Source organism: Sus scrofa, chromosome 13 (assembly GCF_054392235.1).
Source record: "Sus scrofa isolate SSC_HxYL_T2T_F1_AM1 chromosome 13, Sscrofa_HxYL_maternal_Yorkshire_Landrace_v2.0, whole genome shotgun sequence".
Taxonomy (NCBI): domain Eukaryota; kingdom Metazoa; phylum Chordata; class Mammalia; order Artiodactyla; family Suidae; genus Sus; species Sus scrofa.
The window spans coordinates 80,893,537-80,911,322 of record NC_139395.1 but is presented as its reverse complement, the minus strand read 5'-3'; the positions used below and the strand labels follow the sequence as shown (position 1 = coordinate 80,911,322).

The 17,786-nt window shown below is 47.1% G+C and overlaps 2 protein-coding genes and 1 long non-coding RNA gene across 14 annotated transcripts in view; 1 reads left to right on the top strand and 2 right to left on the bottom strand.

Annotated features, from left to right (window-relative positions):
- Positions 1 to 7,909, bottom strand: part of IL17RE (interleukin 17 receptor E) — a 45,503-nt gene extending 37,594 nt beyond the window's left edge. For all 8 annotated transcript variants that reach the window (XM_084989407.1, XM_084989409.1, XM_084989412.1 and 5 more), the window contains exons 1-2: positions 7,772 to 7,909; positions 6,814 to 7,037 (exon numbers count right to left, since the gene is read on the bottom strand). The gene's annotated coding sequence lies outside the window, so the exon portion shown is untranslated. The remainder of the gene's footprint in view (positions 1 to 6,813; positions 7,038 to 7,771) is intronic.
- An 86-nt stretch (positions 7,910 to 7,995) lies between these two features.
- Positions 7,996 to 15,630, top strand: RPUSD3 (RNA pseudouridine synthase D3). 4 transcript variants are annotated; one of them, XM_001928397.6, is made up of 9 exons: positions 7,996 to 8,122; positions 8,418 to 8,557; positions 9,970 to 10,014; positions 10,157 to 10,256; positions 10,970 to 11,077; positions 11,159 to 11,243; positions 11,458 to 11,581; positions 14,211 to 14,350; positions 15,042 to 15,630. In XM_001928397.6, the coding sequence occupies exons 1-9, from the start codon at positions 7,998 to 8,000 to the stop codon at positions 15,231 to 15,233; spliced, it is 1,059 nt and encodes a 352-aa protein (XP_001928432.1). In that variant the 5' UTR covers positions 7,996 to 7,997; the 3' UTR covers positions 15,234 to 15,630. The 4 variants fall into 4 exon arrangements, with proteins under 4 accessions (XP_001928432.1, XP_013837414.1, XP_084845568.1 ...); XM_013981960.3 differs by having other exon boundaries at positions 11,445 to 11,581; XM_084989442.1 differs by lacking the exon at positions 14,211 to 14,350.
- On the bottom strand, positions 13,722 to 14,920 carry LOC146397423 (uncharacterized). 2 transcript variants are annotated; one of them, XR_014823806.1, is made up of 2 exons: positions 14,861 to 14,920; positions 13,722 to 14,090 (listed from the first exon to the last, which is right to left on the bottom strand). It is a non-coding gene; the product is annotated as an uncharacterized LOC146397423 (long non-coding RNA). The 2 variants fall into 2 exon arrangements; XR_014823807.1 differs by having other exon boundaries at positions 14,857 to 14,917.
- Positions 15,631 to 17,786: the final 2,156 nt, after the last annotated feature.

The following is a 17,786-nucleotide window of genomic DNA, read 5'->3' as shown; positions in this document are numbered from 1 at the left end:
GGGGTTATACGAAACAGCATCTTTGCTACCAAAAAACAACCAAAAAATGCAGTTTAATTCTGAAACTAATGTCTGCTTAATCTGAGACTTGAGCAGACCATGTAATCAATATGGTAAGTGACAACTGCCAAAATAAATCAGAAGGGCTTTGACTGGGAAACATAAAAGTCTCAGAATTGCCAAAGCAATCCTGAGGAAAAAGAACAAAGCTGGAGGCATAACCCTCCCAGACTTCAGACAATACTACAAAGCTACAGTAATCAAAATAGCATGGTGTTGGCACAAAAACAGACAGATAGATCAATGGAATAGAATACAGAGCCCAGAAAAAAAACCCCACACCTACAGTAACCTTTGACAAAGGAAGCAAAAATATACAACAGAGAAAAGAGTCTCTTCAATAAGTGGTGCTGGTAAAACCGGACAGCTCCATGTAAAAGAAGGAAATGAGAATACTCTCTAACACCATACACAAAAGTAAACTTAAAATGAATTAAGGATCCAAATGTAAGACGGGGTACTATAAAACTCCTAGAGGAAAACATAGGCAGAACACTCTTTGACATAAATTGCAGCAATATTTTCTTGGATCCATCTCCTAGAGTAACAGAAATAAAAGCAAATATAAACAAATGGGACCTAATCAAACTTACAAGCTTTTGCACAGCAAAGGAAACCATAAACAAAATGAAAACACAGGGAGTTCCCGTCGTGGCGCAGTGGTTAACGAATCCGACTAGGAACCATGAGGTTGCGGGTTTGGTCCCTGTTCTTGCTCAGTGGGTTAACGATCTGGCGTTGCTGTGAGCTGTGGTGTAGGTCGCAGACGCGGCTCGGATCTCGCGTTGCTGTGGCTCTGGTGTAGACTGGTGGCTACAGCTCCAATTCGACCCCTAGCCTGGGAACCTCCATATGCTGCGGGAGCAGCCCAAGAAATAGCAAAAAAAAAAACAAAAAAACAACAAAAAAAAGAATGGTTAAGATGTCTTGTAAGTCAACTACATTTCAATAAATTTAAAAAAAAATGAAAACACAACATCTAGAATGGGAGAAAATCTTTGCAAACAATGCAACTGACAAATGCTTAATTTCCAAAATATACAAACAGCTCATACAACTCAATAAAAAAAAAAAAAATCACGAAAATGGATGGAAGAAGTTCCTGCTGTGGCACAATGAGTTAAGAATCCGAATGCAGGAGTTCCCGTCGTAGCTCAGTGGTTAACGAATCCGACTAGGAACCATGAGGTTTCAGGTTCAATCCCTGGCCTTGCTCAGTGGGTTGAGGATCCAGGGTTGCCATGAGCTGTGGTGTAGGTTGCAGACGCGGCTCAGATCTTGTGTTGCTGTGGCTCTGGCGTAGGTTGGTGGCTACAGCTCCGATTAGACCCCTAGCCTGGGAACCTCCATATGCCTGGGAGCGGCCCAAGAAATGACAAAAAGACGGAAAAAAAAAAAAAGAATCCAAATGCAGAGGCTTGGGTCTCCATGGAGTTGTGGGTTTGATCCCTGGCCCAGCAGAATAGGTTAAAGGATCTGGTGTTGCTACAGCTGTGGCTCAAATTCAGTCCCTGGCCTGGGAACTTCCATATGCCATGAGTGGGGCCATAAAAAGAAAAAAATAATAATAAGGCAGAGGACCTAAATAGACATTTCTTCAAAGGAGATCGACAATGTACAGATGGCCAACAATCCCATGAAAAGATGTTCAACATTGCTAATTTTTAGAGAAATGCAAATCAAACCACAATAAGGTATCATCTCACACCAGTCAGAATGGCTCTCATCACAAAGTCTACAAATAATAAATGCTGGAGAGGGTTGGAGAAAAGGGAAAGTTTCTACACTGCTGGTGGGAATGTAAATTGTGCAGCCACTATGGAGAACAGTATGGAGGTTCATTAAAAAACTAAAAATAAAGTTAGCATATGAACCAGCAATCCCACTCCTGGGTACATATCTAGAAAAGACGAAAAACCTAATTTGAAAAGATACATGCACTCCTATGTTCACAGAAGCACTATTTACAATAGCCAAGACATGGATGCAACCAAGTGTCCATCAGCAGATGAATGGATAAAGAAGATGTGATACACACACACACACACACACATTACCTGATTATAAAAAAGAATGAAATAATGCCATATGCAGCAACATGGATTGGCCCAGAGATAATCAGACTAAGCGAAATAAGTCAGCCAGAGAAAGACAAATATCACATGATATCATTTATATGTGGAATCTAAAAACATGATATAGGAGTTTCCATCATGACTCACTGGTTAACAAACCTGACCAGTATCCATGAGGACTCAGGTTCAATCCCTGGCCTCGCTCAGTGGGTTGAAGATCTGGTGTTGCCGTGAGCTGTGGTGTAGGCTGCAGACTCGGCTCAGATCCCACGTTGTTGTGGCTCTGGTGTAGGCCGGTGGCTACTTATCAGTGGGTTAAGGATCCAGAGTTGCCATGGGCCGTTGTGTAGTTCAAAGATGAGGCTCGGATCCTGTGTTGCAGTGGCTGTGGCGTAGGCAGGCCACTGCAGCTCCAATTAGACCCCTAGCCTAGGAATATCCATATGCCTCGGGAGCGGCCCTAGAAAAGTCAAAAAGGGAGTTCCCATCGTGGCGCAGTGGTTAACGAATCCGACTAGGAACCATGAGGTTGCGGGTTCGATCCCTGCCCTTGCTCAGTGGGTTAACGATCCAGCATTGCCGTGAGCTGTGGTGTAGGTCGCAGACGTGGCTCGGATCCCGAGTTGCTGTGGCTCTGGCGTAGGCCGGTGGCTACAGCTCCGATTCGACCCCTAGCCTGGGAACCTCCATATGCCGCGGGAGCGGCCCAAGAAATAGCAAAAAGACAAAAAAAAAAAAAAAAGAAAGAAAGAAAGAAGTGCCTTGATTGTGAGGGTGGGTTTAAGGCACTCTTCCAATTTCTCAGTGTCACATTTTATTACAACCTTCCTAGTGTTTAGGTGGGAAAGTACTAGTCAAGCTATAATGCAACTCTCCATCAATGCCTTCCCTAGCTTGCTAAACAGGTTTTCTTTCACGTTCAGAACTCTTTTGTTCTTGTGTGTGTGTGTGTCTTTTCTTGGGCCATGCCTGCAGTTTATGGAGGTTCCCAGGCTAGTGGTCCAACTGGAGCTGTGTGGCCAGCCTACGCCACAGCAACTACAACATAGGATCAGAGCCCTGTCTTTGACCTACACCACAGTCCATGGCAATGCCAGATCCTTAACCCATTGAGCAAGGCCAGGGATCGAAGCCACACCTCATGGTTCCCAGTCAGGTTCGCTAACCACTGTGCCACAATGGGAACTCCTCATGTTCAGAACTCTTAACTCAGGATTTCTTTTTTTTTTTTTTTTGGCCATACTACAAACCTGACTAGTATCCATGAGGCTCCTGTGGCGTGTGGAGGTTCCCAGGCTAGGGGTCTAATCGGAGCTGTAGCCACCGGCCTACACCAGAGCCACAGCAACGCGGGATCCGAGCCACATCTGCGACCTACACCACAGCTCACGGCAATGCTGGATCGTTAACCCACTGAGCAAGGGCAGGGATCGAACCCGCAACCTCATGGTTCCTAGTCGGATTCGTTAACCACTGTGCCACGATGGGAACTCCCCTCTTAGGATTTCAAAATGAGCTGTTAGGTAGCCACAAAGTATTAGTTTCTCATCTGTGTGAGCTGGCATTTTTCAGTATCAGGCAACTCAAGACAAGTACAAAAGGCTAGGTTTGCAGGTGACTGTGCTTTTAGTGACACTCAGATTCAAAAATGTGTCATTTCTGGAATTCCCGTGTGGCTCAGCAGTAACAAACCTGACTAGTATCCATGAGGACTTGGGTTCCATCCCTGGCCTTGCTCAGTGGGTTAAGGATCCGGCACTGCCACAGCTGTGGTACAGGTTGGGATGAGGCTTGGATTTGGCACTGCTGTGGCTGTGGTATAGGCTGGCTACAGCTCCAATTCAACCCCAAGCCTGGGAACTTCCATATGCTCCAGGTGTGGACACCCCCCCCAAAAAAAAGTATCATTTCTGACATGTAAATCTTACTTGGGTTTATTAAATACTAAGACTAAGGCCTGTTACCAAAATCAGAGGGTTATTTCTGGCAGCTGACCCATGCCCTGCAGCCTGTGTGGGAGGAGCTGCCAGTTAGCAGAGAACATTTCTATTCTGGGCTTTCCTTCTCTTGCAATTGCTGCTGGAGGTCTGGCTCAGTGCCTCCTGGGTCCATGGGGTGAGCCTTCTGCTATGAACGCATGAAATTCACATCAGCACAGAAGCTGTTCCCACTCAACCCTGGCTGAGGCCGTGGCCTACGTGCTCCTCCTGTGAAGTTAGCCATAAACTGAGTTGGGCTGAGGGGTGGCCGAAGCTTGGAATTTGTTTCAACTTGTCCTCGGGACATTCTGAGCTTCACACATGACTCTGAGTTGCTGACCACTATGTCCTGGCACTGAGCCCTCCCAGCTGGGGAGAAAATTAGGTTTTCTTTTCTTCCAGGAGCTTGGAGAGGAATGGAGTAGCACCAGCTGTGGGCAGTGAACAGGAGAGGGCAGCCTTTGATGAGGCTGAGGCGTGTGGAGGGACACTTCCAAAGAGCAAGAGAGCTCAACCCTCAGCAGGGCCAGGGGCCAGTCCAAGTAGGGGAATGGCCCTTCATGGGGCCAAGCTTGACTAGTGGAGGAGAGGTCTTCTGTAGGTAAGGTAGGCTGTGTCCTGCCCCTTGGCCTTGAATCTTTCTATCTTTGCTCAAGCTGCAAATTATGAGTGTACGAGAGACCTTTCAGAAGAGGGGTTCTAAAATACTGTGGGGCCTTACAACATAGCACTGTTATATCTGAACCCAAAGCAAGATGAAACCATCTTGGTTTGGGTTACATCCCTGGCCCAGGAATTTCCACATACCATGAATGTGGCCAAAAAAAGGGAGATATAAAATTTTAAAAGACTATGATTTTAGGAGTTCCCATCGTGGCTCAGTGGAAATGCATCTGACTAGGGTCCACGAAGATGCAGGTTCCATCCCTGACCTTGCTCAGTGGGTTAAGGATCTGGTGTTGCCATGAGCTATGGTGTAGGTAGCAGATGTGGCTCAGATCTGGCATTGCTGTTGCTGTGGCGTAGGCCAGTGGCTATAGCTATGATTCGACCCCTAGCCTAGGAACCTCCATTTGCCACAGGCACAGCCCTAAAAAGGAAAAAAAAAAAAAAGACTATGATTTTGGTTAAATGACATTTAACTAAATGGTTGTCAAGGACTGGAGTGGGTGGGGGAATGAGACTTGACTAGAAAGGGGCATAAAGGAGCTTTGTGGTGTGCTGGAAATAGTGGTTACATAACTATATAAATTTGCTGAAACTTACTGAACTATATGTTTTAAAATGGTAGATTTTATTGTATGTAAATTATACCTCAAGAAACAACTTTTTTATAGAGTTCTCTGGTGGTCAGGTGGTTAAGGATTCAGCAGTTGTCACTGCTGTGGTTCAGGTTCAATCCCTGGCCCAGGAACTTCCACATGCCAAAGGTGCAGCCAAAAAAAAAGAGAGAATTCCTCTGTGGCTCAGTTGGTTAAAGATCCAGTGTTTTCACTGCTGTGTCTTGAGTCACTGTTGTGGGAACTTCCACAAGCTGTGGGTGTGGCCAAAAAGAAAGAAGAAACTTAATTTTATTTTTTTATTTTTAGGGCCACACCTCCAGCCTGCGGCAAATGGAGGTTCCTAGGCTAGGGGTCAAATCAGAGCTATAGCCACCCTGGGCCAGGGATGTAACCCAAACCACTGCAACGATAATGCTGGATCCTTAACACACTGTGCCACAAAGGGAACTCCATTTCTACTTATTTTTGTTATTCAAAAAAAATTTATGAATCATAGAGTCTTTTCCTTTTTGGCTGCTCCGAATATGGAGTTCCTGGGGCAAGGGTCAGGTCCAAACAGCAGTTGTGATTTACACCACAGCTGGGGCAATGCCAGATCCTTTAACCCACTGTGCCAGGTGGGGGTTCGAACCTGCGTCCTGGCACTGCAGAGACACTGCTGATCCTGTTGCACCACAGCAGGAACTCCTCATACTTTTATATCTGGCTTAGATTTTTAAACTGGGGTGTATGTATCTGTGTGAAGAAAACAATATATCAATGAGGTTAAAAAAAAAAAAGTTCCAAAGGGTAAAAATAATTATACATGTTCTCACTTCTGATTCCTTTCCAGAAGCAACCACCATCTCATTTGTGTACACCCTTTCAGAAATGCAGAAGTATGTAAATATAATAAATATATATAAATAACAGGCACATAATACACATATTCTAGTCACACTGTCCTTCACTTTGTTTTTTTGATTTTGTATAGTCTGGAGATTGATTCACATTTGCACATGTAGATCTATACAGTCTTCGGTTAAGGGCTGCATGTGTATGTGCTACAACTTACTTAGCCATTCCTCTCTTGAGGGATTTTGATTTGTAGTCTTTCACTATTGCTAAAGAAGAACTGAAAGTTACAGTGCTCTTAGCAAACAAATAATAGAAAATAACTTTTCTATTGCTATAACTACCGGATGGAACCCAATTATTTGCCTCCCCCACCCACGCCCCATTTTTGGCTGCTCTGTGGCAAAAGGAGTTCCCGGGAGGCCAGGGATCAGATTTGAGCCGAACCCTCGGCAATGTAGGATCCTTAACCCCCTGTGCTGGGTGTGGATCCTGTTGTGCCACCTTTGGAATTCCTCTTTGGTTTATTGCATTTAATGTCTTATTTCTCTGGTTGCCCCCTCCCGCTCCTCCTCCCCATACCTTTCCCTCCTGGTGAATCTTCTATTACTTCTTTACAGCTCGTCACTCACAACTCCCGTACTTTCTTCAATTCCAATGGGCTCCTCACTCTTCTCTCTCTCTCTCTCTCAGCATCTCCACAGGGTTTCCGCAAGGTGGGTTGTGATGCTGTTATTTTAAAGGTGAACTTCTTGTGGGTGGGGCTGAGTCTTAAAAATCTCTTTCTGGTTCACAGATGTCAAGGCCTAGCACAAAGTTAACATTAAAAAAATGCTGAAATTCGGGAGTTGCCATGAGGATGCAGGTTCAATCCCTGGCCTCCCTCAGTAGGTTAAGGAGCCATTGCCCTGAGCTGTGGTGTAGGCCAGCAGCTACAGTGCCTATTGGACCCCTAGTCTGGGATCCTCCATATGCCGCAGATGCAGCCCTAAAAAGACCAAAAAAAAAAAAAAAAAAATGTTGAAATTGGTGATGATAAGATTTATTTCCCTGGCAGTTCTAATCATAAGACAATTTATGTTTCCACTTTGATTATTTGTTCTGTTTTCGCTTTAATAAATAATGCTGTGGTGACCCTCTTTGAGCCTCTGGCCTTTTTTTCCTTTTGGATTATTCACTTAGCTGTGTTCTTCAAAACAAAGTTACTGGACCAATGAATGTGGGTTTTTTTTTCCAATTTGCCTTGCAAGATCGTGCACAATGGTATTTTTGTTTGTTTGGGTTTTTTGTTTGGTTTTGTTTTTTAAATCAGAAAACTCCTAAGGGAGTTCCCACCAGTGGCTCAGCAGAAATGAATCTGACTAGTATCCTGAGGAAGCAGATTTGATCCCTGGCTGTGTTCAGTGGGTTAAGGATCCCACATTGCCGTGAGCTGTGGTGTAGGTTGCAGACACGGCTTGGATCTGGTGTTGCTGTGGCTGTGGTGTGGGAAAAAGAAGACGACTCTTAAGAATTACAAGGGTAATCAGAAAACCTTTACCTTTAGTCCTGCCTTTGTCCTAAGGCAGGACCCCTGACCTCGAGTAAAATCCTCCTCTGCTCTGTGCCTCCGTTTCCCCCAAAGCACAAAAAAGAATTTCGGCATTTCCTCTGCTAGCAAAGGCAAAGCTCCCTCTTCTCGCCGCTCTGACCCTCGCTACTCCGATTGACAGTCAGTCTGACCAATCAGAGCGCTGTGAGCGAGCCGGGGCAGCCCTTCCGGACACATGCGCACTATCCTCACACCGGAGATGGGTGGCTACCGTGTCTGGGGCCAGGTCTGGGGCGGCTGTCGGCAGGGTCTGGGGATCTGCGCAGTGCCCAAGGCCGCAGGCTTTGGCACCGAGGCCAGGTGATTACGCACCTCCTGTTTCATGCGGGAGGGAGGTTGGGGCAAGATGAGGGTGTGTGCGGGATCAGCAGTTAGCCCTGCTGTGTGACCCTAAGTTAGTCAATTGACCTCTCTGAGCCTCAGTTCTCCCCGGGGTAAAATGCAGCTAGTTGAACCTGAATTTTCAGGATGCCCAACTCAGGCTTTCGGAAGCATTTGTGGGAAGCCGCAGGATTTGGAGAGAGATGTTGGAAATAAGAATGGGTGGCACCTCGGGAAGTTATGATTCTCCTGTTGCTTACCTTACTTTTCCTAGGCATCAGCTGCAATCCCGAGGTTCTAGCAAACGGTTGGGCTCCCTGGGTGACAAACCTTTCCGGAGGCTGCTGCAGCCAGAGAATCTCAGTCGGGAAGAGCTGGTTGATGTACTGAGGGAGGCTGTGGTGGACCAGAAAGGTGAGGAGTGGGAGAGACGGCTGCAGACAGATTAAGAAGGGGAGCAATTCTCACCTTAGCCTTCCGGGTACCTGGCTGGGCTCCCTACTAAAGGCTTCTGGGTCAAATCCTGGTTCTGATTCCCACTAGCCACTGGAGTTAGGACCAGCCACACAATCTCTTCAATGCCTCACTATCATGGGTACAGGGGTATGGGGTGGGGGTGGGGGGTGTAAGTAGAGAACCTTGCATACAGTAGGCACTCCACAATGGGAATTGCTGTAATGAAGTTTTTATTGATGGACAAAACACAAGCTTTGAAATCATATCTCGGCTCTGTAATCAGCTTGTTGTGTGGCTTTAGGAAAATAATTTCCCTGAGTCTCAGTCTCCTGTAATTTATTATTAATTTTCTCAACTATTTATTGAACATAGGCTATGTTCTGGGCACTGTTCTAGACATGGCTATATAGTACTGAACAAGATAAATATGGTTCATGCCCTTAGGGAGCCAACATTTCAGTGGGAGAAGTTGATGAACCAGGAAATAAATTAACAGGTACTTACTAGTCAACAGTGCTATGAATAAAATGGTGTTATAAGAGTACCAGGGAGTTCCCGTCGTGGCTCAGTGGTTAAGGACTCTGACTAGGAACCGTGAGGTTGCGAGTTCCATCCCTGGCCTTGCTCAGTGGGTTAAGGATCCGGTGTTGCCGTGAGCTGTGGTGTAGGTCCCAGACGTGGCTTGGATCTGGCCTTGCTGTGGCTGTGGCGTAGGCCGGTGGCTACAGCTCCGATTAGACCCCTAGCCTGGGAACCTCCATATGCCACAGGAGCGGCCCTAGAAAAGACCAAAAAAAAAAAAAAAAAAAAAAAAAGAGTACCACTTGTAGCCTGGGTTAAGAACCCAACTAGTATCCATGAGGATGCTGGTTTGATCCCTGGCCTCACTCAGTGGGTTAAGGATCCTGCGTTGCCACCAGCTGTGGTGTAGGTCACAGATGCGGGCAGACTGTGGCTTAGATTCCACATTGCTGTGGCTGAGGCTGGCAGCTGCAGCTCCATTTTGACCCCTAGAGTGAACTTCCATATGTGGCAGTTGCGGCCCTAAAAAAAAAGAAAAAAAAAGGTATTATAATGATAAGGAACTACAGGAAGGGAGCCGACATTAGATTGGGGATTGAGACATTTGAGCCAGGATGAAATGAAGGAGTCAGCCATGTGAAAATCAGACAGAGGAAACAGCAAATGCAAAAGCCCTGGGGTAGCAGGCAGCAGGCTTAGTACATGCAAGACACAGAAAGAAATTCAGTTCAGAGTGTAGTGGATAAGTCATGTCTGAGTTGTAGCGGGACCACAGGATGGTATGTATTGAGAAAGTGCTTTGTAAGCTGCTTTTGCTATTGCTGATGTTTATATAATATATGTTTCAGGACCTCTGGTGACGTTGAACAAGCCACAGGGTCTGCCAGTGACAGGTATGGATGGGGGAAAGAGATGTAATGAGAAGGGTATTGATGTCTCTGAGGGGAGGAAGTAGTGAAGAGAAGGCATGGGGGGATAAAGTTGCCAATGGGAGCAACTTGGATTTTTCCTTTTTTTTTTTTTTTTTCTTTCCAGGAAAACCAGGGGAGCTGACGTTGGTCTCAGTGCTTCCAGAGTTGAGCCAGTGCCTGGGGCTCGGGGAACGGGAGCTCCAGGTTGTCCGAGCATCTGGGAAGTAAGTGGTGAGGGTGATAGGAAGGTAGGAGGACAGGCTTCCATTTAGGTGGGGCACAGCTGCTTGGGAAAAAACTGAGACATTTTCCATGGGCTGGTTTGGGATCACAGAGGTAGGATACAAGGAAAAGGAGGAGAAGGTGGACAGCTCTGGGATCAAATCCTTATGCACAAACTGTGATCTTAGTTATCATTAATCCTCAGTTTCTTCAGTCATGAAATTGAGCTAATAATACCTATGCTCAGTGCACAGACCCTTCTCCAGTCCATGTTCACAGCAGGCAGTGTAAATTGATGTGATAATTCTTTCCTCTAATTGCCATCAATTAGAGATGGTGCTTGAGATGAAATGTTTGTTATTCCACAAACTCATGGGCTTGTTTGTGGGGAATTGAATTATTTAATAGCTAATATATATAAAATTCCTAGTGTAGTGCCTCAATGCTTAGTGACACTCAGCAATTGGTGGTAATTGTTATGGTGTTTGTCTGAGCTCCCTGGGGGCCAGTGCAAAATGAAACACATTTAAGCTATGTACTCTACTATCAAACACAGGTAAGACTTACTTGTTTCTCAGTAAGAGGTCTGAGTTATAGTTCTGATTACTCTAATCTTAAGCAGGTCAGTGTTCCTTCCTAGGTGGGAAGGGGGTCTCCTTTATTCCTGGGAGAGCCCAGGGAATTTTAACTTTTCTGATTTGTCTCCTTCCTCCAGGGAGACCTCTGGGCTTGTACTCCTCTCCAGTTGTCCCCAGACAGCAAGCCGTCTCCAGAAGTTCTTCACCCATTCACAGAGAGCCAGGAAACCCACAGCCACCTACTGGTGAGAGGTGCTGGGAGGCTCCTGGAGCAGTGGGGAGGTCCTAGCAAGCCACTCTGTAACCTCCTCCTGTGTCTTTCTCAGTGCTGTCACTGATGGGATCCCAGCTGCTTCTGAGGGGAAGATCCAGGCAGCTCTGAAAATGGAACACACTGATGGGGCCAGTCTTGTGAGTCAGGGTCTGGGTGGGGAAGAGGAAGGGACCCTCCAGAGGTATTACCCCCATAGAGGAGTCAAGGGTATAGACTTGGGGTGGGCTGTACAGGTGAATGATGACTTCACTGTGGCCCTTTCCCGAGTCTGCTGGGAGCAGGGAGGGAATAGGGGTAGGTAGCTCCCAAGTATGTGTGAAGCTTGTTCATTCTTGGAGGCTGCCACCACAGGTAGTTCCCGTGAAGTCTCCATCCAGAAAGGACTTCTTGAAAGGTGTCAAGTGGACCCTCAGCCACTTCCGTGTGCTGGCCTCAGGCTCTGGCTGTGCCCTGGTCCAGCTACAGCCACTGACAGGTGAGTTGGCGCTCCAGCCACACTTGACAACTGTATTTGGCTGGCAGAGAGAGGTGGTGTTTTTAGTGGCAGCATGGGGAGCATTTGATGGATTGTGAGGATAAATGTGACCAACTTCAGCTAGAGGGGATAGCATTTCTGCTGTCAGTCTGATGGTCACCACCTTGCAGCTCACCTGTTTTTTCTCTTAGGTATTGATCTCAGCATCTTTTCTTTACCTCTGATGTTCTGTAGTTTCACTATGATGATTCTAGTGTGTGGGTTTAGTTTTATTTATCTTGCTTGGGATTCTCTGTGCTTCCTGAATCTGAAGATTAATCTGTTTCATCAGTTCGGGCAAATTCCTTCTTCACGTGTTGTGCCTCTCACATCCTCTCTGTTCTCTTCCTTTTGAATGCTTGATAGACAGTATCTGACCTTCTCGTTCTACTGCTGTGTCTCTTTTCACACTTTTCATGTCTCTATCTCTGCTGCATTTCTGGATAATCTTTAAATCTACTTTCCAGCTGACTAATTTCTCTTCAGCTGGATCTAATCTGCCACTTTAATCTACCCACTGTATTTTTTACTTTTAGAAATTCTATCTTGGTTCTTTTTTAAAAATATCACGTTTTCTGAGTTCCCGTCATGGCACAGTGGAAATGAATCTGACTAGGAACCATGAGCTTGAAGGTTCAATCCCTGGCCTTGCTCAGTGGGTTAAGGACCCAGCATTGCCTTGAGCTGTGGTGTAGGTCACAGACACGGCTCAGATCTGGTGTTGCTGTGGCTGTGTCGTAGGCCAGCGCCTACACCTCTGATTAGACCCCTGCCTTGGAACCTCCATATGCTGTAGGTGCAGCCCTAAAAAGCAAAAAACAAAACAAAAAATGACTTTTTTTCTCATATTGTTCTTTTTTGTCTTTAGTCATTTAAAACATGTATGTTATTTCTGTAATTTCATTGTCTGAAATTTGAGGGTCTAATTCTGTTGTGTTTCCTTCTTGCTTTGTGATGCAGGTTTGTGAGTTCAGGTTAGGTTAGGCCTTATCTGTGGAAACCCTTTATTGTCTCCTTGGAGGTGGGAACTTCAGGAGAGGTTCTGCCTTTGCTTCTGCTGAGCGTCCCATGTCATTGCTTCAGGACCTAAATACTTACGTCCCAGTTGGAAATTCACACATCACTCAAAAGTTTCTACAGCCCCAAAACTGTGTGAGAGTAGCTCTTTGTTGTGAGTTCTCTCTTTTTCACTCCCCTCACCCGGACCTAAGGTGCTCCTCTGCCTTCCTTGGTTGCTGGCTTTTTCTCCTCATCCATCCTTTCAATGAAGATGTAGGGAGTTACTGTTGTGTCTCAGTGGTAATGAACCCGACTAGTATCTATAAGGATGCAGGTTCAATCCCTGGTCTCGCTCAGTGGGTTAAGTATCTGGGGTTGCTGTGAGCTGTGCTGTAGGTCACAGATGCAGCTCAGATCTGGCAGTTGCTGTGGTTGTGGTGTAGGCTAGGAGGTGCAGCTCCAATCCAACCCCTAGCCTGAGAACTTCCATGTGCCACACATGTGGCCCTAAAAAGCAAAAAAAAAAAAAAAAAAAAGAAGAAGAAGAAGAAGAAGAAGAAGAAGAAGATGTAGCCTCTTGGGTTTCATTTGGGCACCAAGGCCACATCCCTGGTCCCTTGCAGCTCCTTAAACTCAAGCCCCCTGGGTATCAAGATTGGCAGCACCCCTACAGGAGGTGAAACATTGGCTCTCCTGTTTCAGAAACAGTGCTCTGTTTACAGAAACAGTGCTGTTTACAGAAACAGTGCTCTGCATCTGTTTTCCTTTAGTATTTTGGTCTTTGGGACCTTACTTTCCCATGTCCCCAGCTGTGTATTTTAAAAGATGATTGTCATAGTTTTCCAGTGTTCCAGGTGGTCTCTAAGAAGTGGGTTTTTAGATTATCAAGTCCACCATATTGCCAGACAGGGAGGCAGAGGACAGCACCTGGGTTTGAATCCCAGCCTATTGGTGGGCCAGCGACTTCTTCCTGAGCTTTGGTTTTCCTGTCTGTAAGGTGAGAATGATGAAAGCATCCACCTCAGAGGGGTGTCAGGATTAAATGAGTTTACATATGTGAAGCATTTTCTACCGTGCAAGTTTTCCCAAAACCAATTCACCCTTTTTGTTGTAAGCCAAAAAAGGGAATTTATTAGTGCACATTAACTTCAGGCCTGGCTGCATCTGGAGGCTCGGAGGACATCCTTAGAGCTGTTTCTCCATTTCTTCTCTCCTCTTGTGGGCTGGCTTCTTCCTCCTGCAGGCTGTCTTCATGGGAGGCACAGGTGGCAAGGGCTCCAGCAGCTCTGGGCTCACACCCAACCAGCGATGCAACCCAGCAGGAAAGAGTGTTCCTAGTCCCTAGCAGCTTCACAATACCTTCAGGGTTACATCTCTCCTTGAGTAAATCCTGCAGGGCCCGTGGATTGACAGCTCTGTCCAGACCTGGTCATGCACCCCCTCCGGAGGCAGGGGTGGGAGCATCACTTCACTGAAACCACAGGATCCGAAATAGGGGTGGCATCTCCCCAGAGGAAAGGGAGAGGGGCAGTACTGGGCAGGACAGAAGGAGCCGCTGCCTACCACCTGTCCTCTCTCTCCTGTCTTCTAGCGTTCCCCAGCCAGCTACAGGTGCACATGGTCCTACAGCTCTGCCCTGTGCTCGGGGACCACAAGTACTCTGCCTGTGTGGGCACAGTCCTGGGCCAGCGCTTTTTGCTGCCAGCTGAGAACACGAAGCCCCAAAGACAGGTACCCAAGCCCACCTGCCTGCTGCCTCCTGGGGGTGGGCTTGGGGTGGGGGTGGACAGCATCTCCAGACATTAGCTATGCAGCATGGGCCTCCAGAGCTACCTGTAGCCCTGTCTTGCTCTATGGCCCTGAGCAAATAACAGCACCACCCCGCCCCCCGCACCTAGGGTCTCATTCTGCCCATCTGTTCAGTGTGGAAGTTGGACTAGCTGGTTTCTAAAGGGCCCTCTAAGATTGCTATACTGTGGGGGGCAAGGGGTAAAAGAGGTTGTGTGTATGAATTCCAGTAACTCTATCTGTTCTAACAGAATAACCTCAAGTACCAGAATCTTAACATGATAACTTCCTTCCGTGTTAAGTCCAATTAATGAAGGTGGGGTAGGGATGGGCTTTGCTCTAAGCTGTCACTCAGGAACCCAGCCTGTTGCTATCCAGCCAGCAGAGGAGAAGACAGGGTGGGTTTGTGGGGGAGGTTTCTGGGGGCTAGGCCTGGAAATGGCACATACTCACACTCCCATCCCGGTGAGTGGGGTTCAGTCACATGGCGTCACAAACCTGCAAGAGGGGCTGGAGAATGTAGGTTAGCTGAATGTCCAGAACTGGGTGAGCCCCTGGCCATGTGCGTGCGTGCGTGCGTGCGTGTGTGTGTGTGACTCACCAGCTGAATGCTGACCTGTCCCTCACACCCCAGGTCCTGGATGAAGCCCTTCTCAGCCGCCTCCACCTGACCCCTGCCCAGGCCGCCCAGCTGCCCCTGCATATCCACCTGCATCGTCTCCACCTCCCGGGCACCAGACCCAGGGACGCACCCATCGAGCTTCTGGCACCTCTGCCCTCTTATTTCTCCAGGACCTTACAGTGCCTGGGGCTCCAGTACCAATAGTCCTTCTGTTCCTGCTGTTCCCACTGGAAGGCAGTGGGACAGAGGGAGGATGGGCTGTGGTCAGGCCCATGCTAGGGAGGTCAGTGTCAACACGCAGTAGGGCCATGGTGTTAGATCCTGGGCCTGTGGTTGGACAGACCAAAGATGACATTTTGGCCAGGCCACCTGCTATGAGTGTTGGGCACATGACTTCCCCTCTGTGGACTTGAGATAATAAAGGTACCTACATCAGAATGGTTGTGAGGATTTGCTGAGAAAGAAAATGTTTATGTGCTTTCTGCTGAGTTCAGCATGTGGCCTTTGTATTTGTTTCTGGTCCAATTCTAGCTGAGAGATGTTGTATTTTTTTTTAAATTGTGGTAAAATAGACCTAATAAAATTTACCATCCTAACCATTTTTAAGTGTCCAGTTCAGTGCCATTAAGTACATTCACAGTGTTGTGCAGCCATCACCATCATCCATCTCCAGAACTTTCTTAACTTCTCAAACTAAAACTCTGTCCCCATTAAACACTAACTCCCCATCCCCCATTCCTCCCAGCCCCAGGAGCCGCTATTCTCTGTATATAAATCCGACCACTTATAAGTGAAGATGTTAGGTCTTTCACTTTAAAAAACTGAAATAGGAGTTCCTGGTGGCTTAGCAGGTTAAGGATCTGGCACTGTCAAGACTGTGGCTCAGGTCAATGCTGTGGCCGAGGTTCAATCCCTGGCCTGGGAACTTCTGCATGCCACGGGTGCAGCCAAAAAAATCAGTAATAAACTGAAATACATCAAATATACAAAATACATAAAGCATCTCTGTGACTTAAAGTGACACCTACATAACCACCACTCAGAGCACGAAACAGAAGCAAACCCCTCCTCTTTCAGAGAACAGCAGCTCTCAACTCTGACCCCACCTTAGAACTTAGAACCCCCTACCCTGCCCCCTCAGGAAGCATAAAAGAATCCCCATATCTCCCATGACTCTGCACCCCAGAGATGCTGGTTTAACTGGTCTGGGATTAAGATCCCGGCATCAAATCTTTTTTAAAAGTTCTGGAAGGGGAGTTCCCGTTGTGGCTCAGTGGTTAATGAATCTGACTAGCATCCATGAGGACGCAGGTTCGATTCCTGGCCTTGCTCAGTGTGTTAAGGATCCGGCATTGCCGTGAGCTGTGGTGTAGGTTGCAGTCGTGGCTTGGATTCTGTGTTGCTGTGGCTATGGTGTCCAGCTCCAATTGTATTCCTAGCCTGGAAACCTCCCTATGACACAGGTTTGGCCCGAAAAAGCAAAAAAAACCCAAAAAACAAAACAACAAAAAACGTTCTGGAAAGGGTGCTATTGCTCCGTCTAGGTTGGAAACTGCTGCCCTGACTTGGAGAGTTCTTTCCACATAAAGTTTTACCACGTAAACATGCATCCCTCAACAAAATTCTTCATTTTGTCTGTTTCTGAAATTTCTATGGAATGGAATCATGCCGTATATACACTTTTGTGAGTTGTTCTCCACCCTAGTAAGTGCATCCATTGCACAGCGTGCAGCTGGAATGCCAGAACTTGCAGTTGACCCACTGGATGATTGTGGGACATCAGGTGGCAGGCTGTGACCACAGTGCTGCTGTCAGCCTGCTTGGACCCATTTCCTGGTTTAGCTGCAAGAGTTTCTGGATCAGAGTACAGGTATCTTCATTTGACTAGTGTGTTAGTTTCCTGGGGCTGCCGCAACAAACCACCACAACCTGAGTCACTTGAAACAACAGAAGTGGATTCCCTCCCAGTTCTGGAGGCTCCAAGTCCAAAGTCAAGGCGTCGACAAGGCTGCAACACACCCAGCTCTTCCTCCATCTCCACTCATCTGTCTTCTCTTCTGATTCTTACAAGGACTCTTGTCATGGGCTTTTGGCCCCTTCCAGATAATCCAGGATGATGTCATCTCAAAACCTCTATTTCCATCTACAATGACTCTTTTTTTTCTACATAAAGTCATATTCGTAGGTTCTAGGGAGACATATACTTGGGGCAAGGGGACCATTCAACCCATTACACCTCAGAAACACCAGACTTTTTCAGGTGGCTGTGGCTTGCTGGATGCTTCTTTTATAGGTGACCTTGGCCACTTGCTGAGGAAGGGACAGATCCACTTGCTCTGGAGGACGGCTGGGGTTTAGGTAAGGTCCACCCCTCCCTGTTATATCTTCTGTTGTAATCTTTTGCCTATTAAACGTCATTCTGTGGCCAGCCCACCTCCTCCTCTGAGCTTGGGGCCTGGGGAGATTTCTAGGGCTCAGTAGTCCTGCAGTGTGTCCCAGCCTTCTGTTCATACCATGTGATCTTGGGCGGGCCCTGATCTTCGTTCAGACTGTTTCCTCGCCCAAAGGCCAGAGATGCCAGAGCAGGCCCTGAACAGGATGCCTCATGCCTGTCACTGAGTGGGAGTTCTGGGCTTTCCTTTGTGGAAGAGTTGCTGATGGCCTCCAGCTCTTGCTCTGGACCTTGGGCTGCAGAGCCACACCCGACCCACTCTTCACCCTCCCACAGAAATGGAGCCAAGCCTCGAATACTTCATT

What these genes read in the sequence shown, in the direction of transcription:
- RPUSD3 (XM_001928397.6), top strand. Translation starts at nt 7,998, where the DNA reads ATGCGCACTATCCTCACACCGGAGATGGGTGGCTACCGTGTCTGGGGC. An exon ending in AAACCCACAGCCACCTACTG is followed by an intron (nt 11,078 to 11,158) that starts GTGAGAGGTGCT and finishes TGTCTTTCTCAG; the next exon opens with TGCTGTCACTGATGGGATCC. An exon ending in ACACGAAGCCCCAAAGACAG is followed by an intron (nt 14,351 to 15,041) that starts GTACCCAAGCCC and finishes CTCACACCCCAG; the next exon opens with GTCCTGGATGAAGCCCTTCT.